Genomic DNA, 12,770 nt, shown 5'->3' with positions numbered 1-12,770 from the left:
ACCCAAGTGTCTGGGTTAACAATCCTCTGGTGATTCCGATGCAGGCTACATTGAGAACCACTGAACAGCCGCTGCTCCGGCTCAGATTTGGAGATTATAGCGAGCAAGAAGTTGAGAGACAACTTAGGACACGAAGCAGTAAAGCCAGAAAGAAATAAATGATGGCCCAGACTGCCCAAGGAACGAGTGCAAGGTGAGGAGAGGCAAACCACTCCGAGAGATCCCTAAAAAACAGTGGCAGGGGGCGCCTGGGTGGCTCAGTCGGTTTAAGCGTCCGCCTTCGGTTCAGGTCAAGATCCCAGCGTCCTGGGATCGAGTCCTGCATTGGGCTCCTTGCTCAGCAGTGAGTCTGTTTCTCCCTCTCCATCTGCCCCTCCACTTGCTCGCTCGCTCTCTTTTTCTCTCTCTCAAACAAATAAATAAAATCTAAAACAAAAAACAGTAGCCTACAGGAGCCCCTCGGCAGGAGCATGTGCAATTAATTAGGAAGGCTTGGCGGAAAACCAGGAGCGTGAACCAAACCGAAACCAAGGGCAGGAAAGACGTTTCAGGAAGGGAGTGGCCAGTTGTGTCCAATGCAGGAGATGGGGCGGCCAGGTCCGTGGGCTTCAGCAGCGCCGCAGTTGTCGGGGACCTGGCCAGAGCGGTTTCCAGGGAGGGGAGCGCGGCGGTAGCCGGGCTGCGGGGAGCTGGCGGGGAGCGGAGGTCAGGAAGCGGGCGGGCGGTGCGGGCAACTCTCCTGGGAAGGCTGGCCCTGAAAAATCAGAGAGACCAACAGTCCGTTTCTGGAAAGGCGGGAGATCGAAGGCTAGCCCTCCGCCTCCCCCCTTTAAGGTTAGCATCTCGCCGAAGGGAAGGAGCCGGTCAGGGGACCGAGGGAAGAAGGTCCAGGAGACTGGAATTAAACGGTGCGGGGGGGGGGGGGGTGGCGAGGATGGTGGTCCACCTTGGGTGCGAGGGAGGCCCCAGACTCCGACTCTGTCACTCCGGCGACAGGTGGGCGGAGGCGTGCGCGTAAACCCCACCGTGGTGACGGGCCGCGGAGCTGGGCCCCCCCGGGCGGCGCTCCAGCCCCCCAGCCTCCCCTACCTCTCCGCAGCCGGCGAAGCCCCAGCCTTCCACCCTCTCAGCATCTCTGTCCCCCGGAGCAGCTGAGCCGCCCCTCCGATGAAAGCCCCACTCCTACTTGACACGTCCCTCGTCGGCTCGGCTTCCCCGCGCCCGAGGCCCCCGCCCTATACCTTCTTCTCTCGCGAAACCGTCCCGCACCTTCCCCCGCTCCCCTAGCAGACGACCTCGCCACAGATTCGTCTGAGAAGGCGGAAGCCATTCCCCCTAACTACCCACCCCCCCCCAAAAAAACGGAGCCCCCAGCAGCTGGCCCTCGTCCACTAGGGCTCGTGAGCCACCTCCAAGCCCCTGTAGCCTGCGGGCTTCCACCGGCGGCCCCTTCGAGGGCATCTACTCTCCTCTCTCTCTGGGTCGTCCCTGCAGACCCAGGAGGCTCCGTTTTCTCCCAGCTGGAAAAAAAGGGAGGAGGGAGAGGAGAGGGAAGGAAATAGCCAGCTCACCCTCCAACCACATTCTCCTTTGGGAATATAGTGAACACCACAACAAAACAACTTCACTCTGTTTTTGTTTCAGGAAAAGTTCTGACACAAGTTTCTTCCTTAAAAACAGGGCGCCTGGGTGGCTCAGTCGTTAAGCGTCTGTCTTCGGCTCAGGTCATGGTCCCAGCGTCCTGGGATCGAGCCCCACATCGGGCTCCCTGCTCCGCGGGAAGCCTGCTTCTCCCTCTCCCACTCCCCCTGCTTGTGTTCCCTCTCTCGCTGTGTCTCTCTCTCTCTATGTCAAATAAATAAATAAGATCTTAAAAAAAATTTTTTTTCCTGGGGGGCGGAGGGAATGGGTGAAATAGGTGATGGGGATTAAGGAGGGCACTTGGTGTGATGAGCACGGGGTGATGGCTGGCAGTGTTGAATCGCTGTATTGTGCACCTGAAACTAACAACACTGTTAACTATAGTGGAATTAAAATAAAAAAACAATGCACTGAAAAGAATGTAAAAAAAAATAAAATAAAATGGCATTGTAAGAGTAAGAAAAGGGGCGCCTGGCTGGCTCAGTTGGAGAAGACGTGACTCTTGATCTTGGGGTCATGAGTTCCAGCCCCAGGTTGGGTGTAGAGATTACTTAAATAAATAAACTTAATAAAAAAAAAAAAAGTTCCTGCAGCCACAAGAGAAGAAATGGGACTTTTATTCTAAACAAATAGCTTCTACTGAGTTTCACCTTAAAGAACCTTCACTGTGGATGCATTTACATTGACTAGTACAATTTTGACTTAATTTTCACACTAGACTTTTGTTTAAATGACTCATGTAATTATCTAAATAATGCTTCACAAATCTTGAAATTGATTCAAACTTCAGAGACTTCAAAATGCGTTTTTTGCTAGGTGAAATAATTTCTATAGTAGAAGACAGTTTTTTTTTTTAAAGATTTTATTTATTTGAGAGAGAGAACAAGAGAGAGAGAAAGAGTACATGAGAGGGGGGAGGGTCAGAGGGAGAAGCAGATTCCCTGCTGAGCAGGGAGCCCTAGGCAGGACCTGGGACTCCAGGATCATGACCTGAGCTGAAGGCAGTCGTTTAACCAACTGAGCCACCCAGGCACCCCAAAAGAGTTTTTTAATCCATGTCTCTCCTTCCTCATTTCTCATTTTTATTTTAAAAAATTGTCATGAGGGGTGCCTGGGTGGCTCAGTCGGTTAAGCGTCAGATTCCTGATTTCAGCTCAGGTCATGATCTCGAGGTTGTGAGATTGAGTCCCAAAATGGGGGACCTGCTTAAGATTCATTCTCTCTCTCTCTCAAAGTAAAAAAAAAAAAAAAAATTGTCATGAATTATTTCTAACTCCATAGAAAAGTACAGAGGACAAAAACATACCCAGTACTACCATTTAATAGATATGAACATATCTTCAAATGTGCTTTAGATGTGCTTGTAAAGGAAAACCTCCTATAGATTTCTTTCCTCCATTTTGGAGCCTCTGCCCTTCCATCCACCCATCAAATAAATAAATAAGTCTTTTAAAAAAGTAATACTACATCTAATAACTTGTGCATATGTTTTTTTCCATATTTGTGGGTCTGTATCTTTTTTTTTTTTTTAAGTAATCTCTACATCCAACCTGGGGCTTGAACTCACAACCCTGAGATCAAGAGTCACATGCTGAGTTGGAGCCTAAGTCCTGTAATTGTAGGAGGATTCTGCAGCTGCTATATCAACCGGCACAGATGTTTCTCTTTCTTCACATGACGAAAATCAGGGATCTAAACTTATCTGGAAAGCTAGAGAGGCACCCTTTGTTTCCATTGGAATGGCGGGGTTTGCAGCAATCGTTGCATATGGATTATATAAATTGAAGAGCAGGGGAAATACTAAAATGTCTGCTCACCTGATCCACATGCGTGTGGCAGCCCAAAGCTTTGTCATGGGAGCAATGACCCTTGGTACAAGCCATTCCGTGTATAAGGAATTCTGGGCAAAGCCTAAACCTTAGAAGAAGAGAAGTTGTCTTGGTTTTGTTGGTGGTGCTTGCTTTAGTTAGGCATCTCATATTGAGTTTGTGTGTTTATGTTGAAAATAAATCGTCTGAATGGGTCAGACAATAACACGGTAATTTAAATTTTGGCTTCCTTTCTTGCGGGCTTGATTTACCTGGTAACCAAATTACTAGTGACCAGTTAACTAGCTAGGTCATTCAGGGGAGTCAAATTAGCACAAAAGAAACATGTCACTTTTAAATGTACTTGATAGTGGTATAATATGCTTCTTCTTAAACCCTTCTGATAAAATCAGTTATAAAGAGGACAATTTGCCAATCCTGAAGTACTCTAGTTGCTTTTGAAGTTATGTAGGAATCCTGTTTAATTTAACTTTTTTTCTGCCTATTTTGCAGACTGATTGAGTACTGCAGTTTTTAGGGCTGGTTGGCTCTTAACCCTTTCAGGACAGTGCATGGAATATAATATAAGCTTCCCCACAACTGAAAATACGTGTATTTAAACCAAACCTAAAAAGCCGATAACAGCTGCTTACAAGTAGTATTTATTTCAGAATCATACTTGTGAACATGAGAATAATTTATCTATGGATCCCAGTTTAGTTTTTTTTGTAATTGCAGAGTTATATTTATGCTGCTGTTGTATTAGATTTATTTTTTTTTTTTACGATTTTATTTATTTATTTGACAGAGAGAGAGAGTTAGTGAGAGCAGGAACACAAGCAGGGGAGTGGGAGAGGGAGAAGCAGGCTTCCCGCCGAGCAGGGAGCCCAATGCGGGGCTCGATCCCAGGACCCTGGGATCATGACCTGAGCCGAAGGCAGACGATTAACGACTGAGCCACCCAGGCACCCCAGATTAATTTTTTTTTTAAGATTTTATTTATTTATTTGACAGAGAAAGATAGCAATAGCAGGAACACAAGCAGGGGGAGTGGGAGAGGGAGAAGCAGGCTTCCCGCGGAGCAGGGAGCCCAATGCGGGGCTCGATCCCAGGACCCTGGGATCATGACCTGAGCCGAAGGCAGATGCTTAACGACTGAGCCACCCAGGCACCCCTAGATTAATTTTTTTTAAAGATTTTATTTATTTATATGACAGAGAGAGAGCAAGAGAGGGAACACAAGCAGGAACACTGAGCCACCCAAGCGCCCCTGTATTAGGTTAATTTTTAAATGTTATCTTGAAATAGAAATGTATATTTTAAGTACTAATGCAAAGGTAAATGAAAAACACTTCTTAAATGTATGAAGTTTATTTTCTCTGTAAGAATCATAAATGTTGGGGTTAGATATTGCCAAAATTTCATTTTATACAATGTGTGCTTCCTCTAGCAATGTATGAGGATATATCTGTTTCTCCACAGATTTGCTAACAGGATATTGTCAAGTTTTAAAATTTCTACCCATCTAAAATGGTATCTCAGTATAGTTTTAATCTGTATTTCTCTTTTTTATAAATGAAGCCGAGTATGTTTTCATATGTTTAAGGTCATTTGTGGATTTTTTTTTTTTTTTAAGATTTTATTTATTTATTTGACAGAGAGAGAATGAGAGAGAAAGCACATGAGAGGGGGGAGGGTAAGAGGGAGAAGCAGACTCCCTGCCGAGCAGGGAGCCTGATGGGGGACTCGATCCAGGGACTCCAGGATCATGACCTGAGCCGAAGGCAGTCGCTTAACCAACTGAGCCACCCAGGCGCCCTGGATCTATTTTGTACATATATTTCCTATTTAAGTCTTTTGCCCGTTTTTCTGTTGGGTTTCTTTCTCTTACCCCCTCAATTTTTCTTGGAAACCTGCACTACCATCTCTCAGTCATGCATCACAGAAAGGAAATGCTTCCCTTAATTTTAATATTTTAAAGAGCTTGTTATGTATTAAAGGTATTTGTCCTTTATCTGCCATGTAAATTGTTAATAATTTCTCCTAGTTTTCATTTTTGCCAACCAAAAGTGTTCTTTGTGTTTGTCAATCTTCTTTTCTTCTAGATTTCAAGTCATAGGTTAAAAAGCTTTCTTCAGGGCACCTGGGTGGCTCAGTTGGTTAAGCGACTGCCTTCGGCTCAGGTCATGATCCTGGAGTCCCGGGATCGAGTTCCACATCGGGCTCCCTGCTCAGCGGGGAGTCTGCTTCTCCCTCTGACCCTCCTCCCTCTCGTGCTCTCTCTCATTCTCTCTCTCGCAAAAAAAAAATGCTTTCTTCATACATACTATTTAAGAAATTCAGTCATGTTTTCTGCTACTGCTTCATGTAGTTTCTTTTTTTCACATTTAAATCACTGGGGGGTTTTTTGTTTTGCTTTTTTAGGGGGTGGAGGGGTAGAGCAAGAAAGAGAGAATCTTAAGCAGGCTCCACACCCAGCCTGGAGCCCCATGTGGCTCGATCTCACAACCCTGAGATCATGAGATGAAATCAAGAGCCGGACACTTAACCAACTGAGCCACCCAGGTGCCTTAAACCCCTGTTTTTGGCTTGAGATTTATTCTGGTGTATGGATGGCGTCAGTTATGGATCCAGTTTGATGTTGCTCCAGCTGGCTGAAACTACTGGTCTAAGTTAGGAGTTAATTACTCCTGGAAAGTTTGGGAGAATTTATCTGTATCCACTTTAGCTTTGTGCTTTGGAGATGAAAGATTTTTTATCATTTCGATTTCTGCCAGCCAAGCAGCCCTCTAAACAACTAATTTTTTTTTAATTCTTTTTTAAATCTCTTTTTCACAGATTTCTGCCTTCTTCCTCCCTCTCTTATTTTTTTGAATCTCAACTTTGTAGCTCTTTTCCCAAATTATTGAACAAAGTATCAGGAATGTTTTCAGCTGCAGGTTAAAGAAAACATGAATAAAGATGGCTTAAACAGGTGGGTTTTGTTTTGCTTTGTTTGGTTTTGTATTTACACAAGGAGTCTTGATGGAGGTGGTTGCTGACTTTGATTCAACTGCTCAGCCTCCAAGAACCCTGGGGCTCTTCTCTCCTACTTGGCTGTCCTGAGTGTGTTGGGTTTTTGATCTCATGATTATCAACCTACTTCATGATCACAAGGCAGCTGACACAACTCCAAACAGAATAGCCATGTCCACGGCAAGAAAAAAAGAGGATATGTTACGAGCAAACCATCGTCGATGTCATTTCATTCCCTTCTATTAGAAAAAACATATCCCGCCCAGAAGCCCCCAGAACATTCCTGCTTACATCTCATTGGCCAGGACTGTGTCACATGGCCAGCTCTCATTGCATGGGAATCTAGGAAAGCGAGTTATTTAGTTCTTCCAGGCTCTAACGTAGACATGAGTAAGGAAGCTGGGAATAGCTTTTAGATTAGCCACCAACAGTGTGTGTGTCACAAACAACTGGCTCATTTGTTTTCAATCTTCCTTGTTTTCTTCATCATTTCCCAATGCCTTTGGGGTGAATCCTCACCCTGATGTTGTTGCTCATTGTTTCATTTTGGCTGTAACCATTCTGCTCTTCAGTCCATGTATGGATTTCAACTATTAAAGTTTTCTCTCTCTCTCTCTGTTTTTTAAGATTTTATTTATTTGACAGAGAGAGACATAGTGAGAGAGAACACAAGCAGGGGGAGTGGGAGAGGGAGAAGCAGTCCTCCCGCGGAGCAGGGAGCCCGATGTGGGACTAGATGTGGGGCTCGATCCCAGGACCATTGGATCATGACCTGAGCCAAAGGCAGATGCTTAACGACTGAGCCACCCAGGAGGCCCCCAACTGTTAAAGTTTTCATAACTAGTATTTCCAACTGATTCTTCCTGTTTGTTCCTGCCTTATGTTAACAACGTCCTCCCTTATTTGTTGAGCATATTTATTAAGCTTACTTTAAACTCAGGTCGAGTAAGTTGGCCTCATCGATTATCAGTTTCTCAGTTTGTTTTTCTTTTATTGCAAATGTGTTCCCCTTTGAGTTCGTATTACTTTGGGGATGTCAGTGAACTTGGCAGGGAAAGGCTGAAGTCCAGACCCTAAGATATGGAGAAGGAGGTAGAGAAGTAATGTTTAAGGTCCACTGGTCTAGCCCTACCTAGCCAGGATGGAGTACTGGACGATGCTGCTGGCTTCCTGCCTCGTACACAGCAATGAGGCATGTAACTATCCACTCAGGGCCCTGAGGAGTGGGGGTAGGGAGGGGCGGGGCAGTGGGGAGCACGACTGAAAACTCTCCCTCAGCCTCACCCCTACTCAGGCACCTGATCCTCTTCCCCTCTGGCTGCCGTCACAGTCCCCACAACTGGTCCCAACCAGCCTCCTCATGGATTTCTCAGTTTTTACTTTAGTTTCTCAAATACTCAACCTCTTTTCACTCCTGTTTCTCCTCCTCCTCCTTCTTCTTTGTTGCTGTTAGGTAGAAAATTTCAAGCAAAAAAAAGTGCAAGGATGCCATTTCCATCACCCAGCACCCATGATCATCACTTCAAGGCCACGATTATTTCCTACATCCCCACCCCACACTGCTGATCTGCTGGATTATTGGATTATTTTTTTTTAAGATTTTTATTTATATGTCAGAGAGAGAGCGCACAAGCAGGGGGAGCGGCAGGCAGAGGGAGAAGCAGGCTCCCCACTGAGCAAGGAGCCTAATGTGGGACTCAATCCCAGGACCCCGGGATCATGACCTGAGCCGAAGGCAGACGCTTAACAACTGAGCCACCCAGGCACCCCTGAATTATTATTATTATTTTTTAAAGATTTTATTTATTTGACAGAGAGAGAACACGAGAGAGGGAACACAAGCAGTGGGAGAGGGAGAGGCAGGCTTCCAGTGGAGCAGGGAGCCTGATGCGGGGCTCGATCCCAGGACCCCGGGATCATGACCTGAGCCGAAGGCAGACACCTAATGACTGAGCCACCCAGGCGCCCCAACCCCTGAATTATTTTAAAACAAATATCAGACTTTCACTTCTGAGGCATCTTCAGGTTTTGGGGGAAGGAGCTACCACTATCAGTCTAGATTAGTTCACCATCTTATCTGCCCCATTTAGTAATTTCCCCCACTTTTATTATGAACAATTTCATACAGACAATAAAGTTGAAGGATTACTATAGCACCCAGCTATATACCCACCAACCTGATTCAACAGCTTTTAACATTGTGCCATCTTACCTTTAGCTTATTTGTATGTTATTATAGAGAAAGAAAAATCTTTTTTCTTTCTATCCTTCTAGGTTCTCAGTTGGGGCTCTGTAACAAAAGACAGATTAAAAAAGCAGGGGGTGGGGGCACCTGGCTGACTCAGTCTATACAGCATGCGACTCTCAATCTCAAGATCCTGAGTTCAAGCCCCACACTGGGCATGGAGCCTACTTTAAAAAAAAAAAAAAGTAACAAGAGAAAAGCAGACAGAAGTTCATTAACATGTATATCTCCTGATTACATGGGAGAATCTTCAGGGATGAGTAACTCAAAGAGGTGGCTTGAACTTGGGCTTATATAGCATCTTCAACAAAGAATGATAAATTTGTAGAGAAATAACAGGGCAAAGGAAAAAGTTTTTAGGGTCCAAGAACAGGAAACTGTGGGAAGATAAATATATGGGGGAGACTAATGGAGTAAGGTTTGTTTGCAGATTCCTCTGGTGCCATCACTGGGTGGATAAGAGTCTAGAGTCTCCTCCCCAATAAAGGAAAATTTATATTCTGCCTTTAGGCAGAAAGGGGAAGGGTAGAGAGAACTTTTCCTGTATATGCTGCTTCATAATTGGCTTCAACTCAAAATAATTCTTATGTGAAAGACGCACGTTTTAGGGTGACATATCCTGGTTTTCATTATTTTTCCTGAACTATTTGAAAGTTGCAAACATCAGGGGCACCTGGGTGGCTCAGTCATTAAGTGTCGTCTGCCTTCAGCTCAGGTCATGATCCCAGGGTCCTGGGATCGAGTCCTGCATCTGCTCCCTGCTCCATGGGAAGCCTGCTTCTCCCTTTCCCATTCCCCCTGCTTGTGTTCCTGCTCTCGCTGTATCTCTCTGTCAAATAAATAAATAAATAAAATCTTAAAAAAAAAAAAGTTGCAGGGGCACCCGGGTGGCTCAGTCGGTTGAGCGTCTGCCTTCGGCTTGGGTCATGATCCCAGGGTCCTGGGATCGAGCCCCACGTCAGGCTCCCTGCTCAGTGGAGAGCCTGCTTCTCCCTCTCCCTCTGCCTGCCGCTCTGCCTACTTGTGCTTTCTGTCTGTCAAATAAATAAATAAAATCTTTAAAAAAAAATAAAAATAAAAATAAAAATAAAAAAGTTGCAAACAGCATGACTCTTTAGCTCTAAGTATTTCAGCATGCATCTCCCAAGAATAAGAACATTCTCTCACATAATCATGGTATCATTATTATACTTAAGTAAATTAGAAATAATTCCCTAAAATCTTTCATACCTATTACATATTCAAATTTCCCCAGTTACTCCCAATTTTTTTAAACCATGATCCAATCAAGATTCATGATTTGTGTTTGGTTGTCGTTTGTATTAACTTTTAATCTAGAACAGTCTTTGTATTTTTATCTTGGTAGGAAATTTTTGAAGAGACCAGGTTAAATATCTTGTAGTGTCCTACATTCTAAATTTGCCTTGTTATTCCTCCTGGTGTTGTTCAGTTTGTTCGTCCATCCCTTGCATTTCCTGGAAGCAGGAAGTCAAGTCTAGGGACAAGACTGGATTTAGGTTATATATTTTTGGCATTGTTATCTCCTGGATGATGCTGTGTAGTTCATATTATATCCTATCAAGAGACACATAATGTCAGGTCACCCCATAACTGGTGATGCTAAGTTTGATCACTTGGTTGCAGTACTGACTGCCACATCATCCATATAAAGGTATGCTTTCCCTTTGTAAACTGTTAACGCAAATTATTTATGGAGCAATACTCTGGCATCCTACAAACATCCTGTACTCAGTAACCTTTCACCTACCATCCACTAAATCATTTATTTCATTGGGAGTTGCAGTATAGTTCCAGAATTGTTTTTGTGTTTTTTTTTATTTCAGTGCCCTTTATTAAAAAAGTTCTTGTTATTTTTGTCCAATTATGTCTGTTCCAAAATTGCTTTATCCTTTCACAATGTTTTTTTTTTAGATTTTATTTATTTTTAAGATTTTATTTATTTTTTGGGGCGCCTGGGTGGCTCAGTCGTTAAGCGTCTGCCTTCGGCTCAGGTCATGATCCCAGGGTCCTGGGATCGGGCTCCCTGCTCAGCGTTTTCTCCCTCTCCCACTCCCCCTGCTTGTGCTCATGCTCTCTCTCTCTCAAATAAATGAATAAAATCTTTAAAAAAAAAAAAGATTTTATTTATTTTTCGACAGAGAAAGATGCAGCAAGAGAGGGAACACAAGCAGGGGGAGTGGGAGAGGGAGAAGCAGGCTTCCCGCCGAGCAGGCAGACCGATGCAGGGCTCGATCCCAGGACCCTGGGATCATGACCTGAGCCGAAGGCAGACGCCCAATGACTGAGCTACCCAGGCGCCCCTAAGATTTTATTTTTAAGTAATCTCAGTACCCAACATGGGGCTCAAATTCACAACCCTGAGACCAACAGTCATGTGCTCTACCAACTGAGCCAGCTGGCACCCCCACAATGATTTATTCTTTCTTTTTGATATTAAGTATACCAATTTTATTTATTTTTTTAAAGATTTTATTTATTTATTTGACAGAGAGAGACACAGCAAGAGAGGGAACACAAGCAGGGGGAGTGGGAAAGGGAGAAGCAGGCTTCTGCTGAGCAGGGAGCCCGATGTGGGACTCAATCCCAGGACCCTGGGACCATGACCTGAACTGAAGGCAGACGCTTAACGACTGAGCCACCCAGGTGCCCTAAGCATACCAATTTCATAGACTCTGATTGTTTTATTACCAGTTCAAGGAGCAGAGGGCCTTTTTTTTTTTTTCCTGTCATGGTAATGTGTCTGTCCCTGGACATATGTATCCCTAATCTAATGGCTTTGTATTTTCTAAGGTCCTAGAGGTTTCATTACTCTCAGACCATGGGCCTCTCCAGGGTCAGCTCCCTTGCTACTCTGACTTCTGTCTTCCTTTTTAGCACAAAAGCATTCCCGACTTTGGGAACTGAGTTTCCTGTGGCTTTTACTGGTTTTGGACCACTCCATGTTAATTTTTTTTGAAGATTTTATTTATTTATTTGAGAGAGAGACAGAGAGCCCAAGAGCGGGGGGGTGAGGGGGGTTGCAGACTCCCTGCTGAGCGTGGACCCTCACACAGGGCTGGATCTCAGGACCCTGAGAAGGGCTGGATCCCAGGACCCTGAGATCATGACCTGAGCCAAAGTCAGACACTTAACCAACTGAGCCACCCAAGCGCCCCTTTCCATGTTAATTTCTTGACTTTCAGTTCCTACAACAGGAGAGGAGGAGTTTTATTACCAATGTAGGGCCAGGAAAAATTCACTGGATCTGCCCAAGATTGAGGAACTGGAAATAAGCCCTCCTGCAAAAACCCATGTGCCCCAAGGGTTCTACAAAGGCCTTGGGAAGCAGCCAGAAAGTATGCAACTGCCTGGACCCACAGGTATAAAAAGCAAAAAAGGTCCAAATTTACATCGGCTTCCTAACACAGGAGGTAGAGAAAATAACATAATGAACACTCGTGTATACGCATGATTCATGTAAAAAAATAAAATTTCTATTTTGTTGCAATACCCTCTCCAATCTCATTACCCTCTCTGCCAGAGGCAACTGCTCTCCCAAATCTTTAGTGTTTATCTTACCCAAGTATATCTTTATTCCTTTATTACATATGTATGTATCCCTAAACAATATCCCACTTCTACTCTCTCTAGTCTGGCTCTTACCCTCAATACTTCGCCAAAACTGTTCAAGGTCACCAATGCCTTAAATGCTAGCAAAGGATATTTCTTTTTTTTTTTTTTAAGGTTTTATTTATTTATTTGACAGACAGAGAGACAGCTAGAGAGGGAACACGAACAGGGGGAGTGGGAGAGGGAGAAGCAGGCTTCCCACCGAGCAGGGAGCCTGATGTGGGGCTCGATCCCAGGACCCTGGGATCATGACCCAAGCCGAAGGCAGACGCTTAACGACTGAGCCACCCAGGCGCCCCTAGCAAAGGATATTTCTATGTCCTCATCTTACCTGCCCTTCCCACAGCTCTCCTGATTTCCTTCCTCCTTCCTCACTCTTTCCCAGACTTCTCCTCCCTGGTTTTCTTCACCCTTCAAACCACTCTAATCTC

The 12,770-nt window shown here is 44.6% G+C and overlaps 1 protein-coding gene across 1 annotated transcript in view; it reads left to right on the top strand.

Moving 5' to 3' along the window:
* Positions 1 to 3,705, top strand: part of LOC116638580 (HIG1 domain family member 1A, mitochondrial-like) — a 4,305-nt gene extending 600 nt beyond the window's left edge. The window contains exon 2 of the mRNA XM_032414701.1: positions 3,264 to 3,705. Coding sequence (XP_032270592.1) covers positions 3,264 to 3,563 — 300 coding nt within the window. The 3' untranslated portion in view covers positions 3,564 to 3,705. The remainder of the gene's footprint in view (positions 1 to 3,263) is intronic.
* Positions 3,706 to 12,770: the final 9,065 nt, after the last annotated feature.

The sequence above is a fragment of the Phoca vitulina genome, unplaced genomic scaffold (genome assembly GCF_004348235.1).
Source record: "Phoca vitulina isolate PV1807 unplaced genomic scaffold, GSC_HSeal_1.0 scaffold2, whole genome shotgun sequence".
NCBI lineage: Eukaryota > Metazoa > Chordata > Mammalia > Carnivora > Phocidae > Phoca > Phoca vitulina.
Note: the sequence above shows the minus strand (reverse complement) of the source record. Positions and strands in the feature narration are given on the sequence as shown.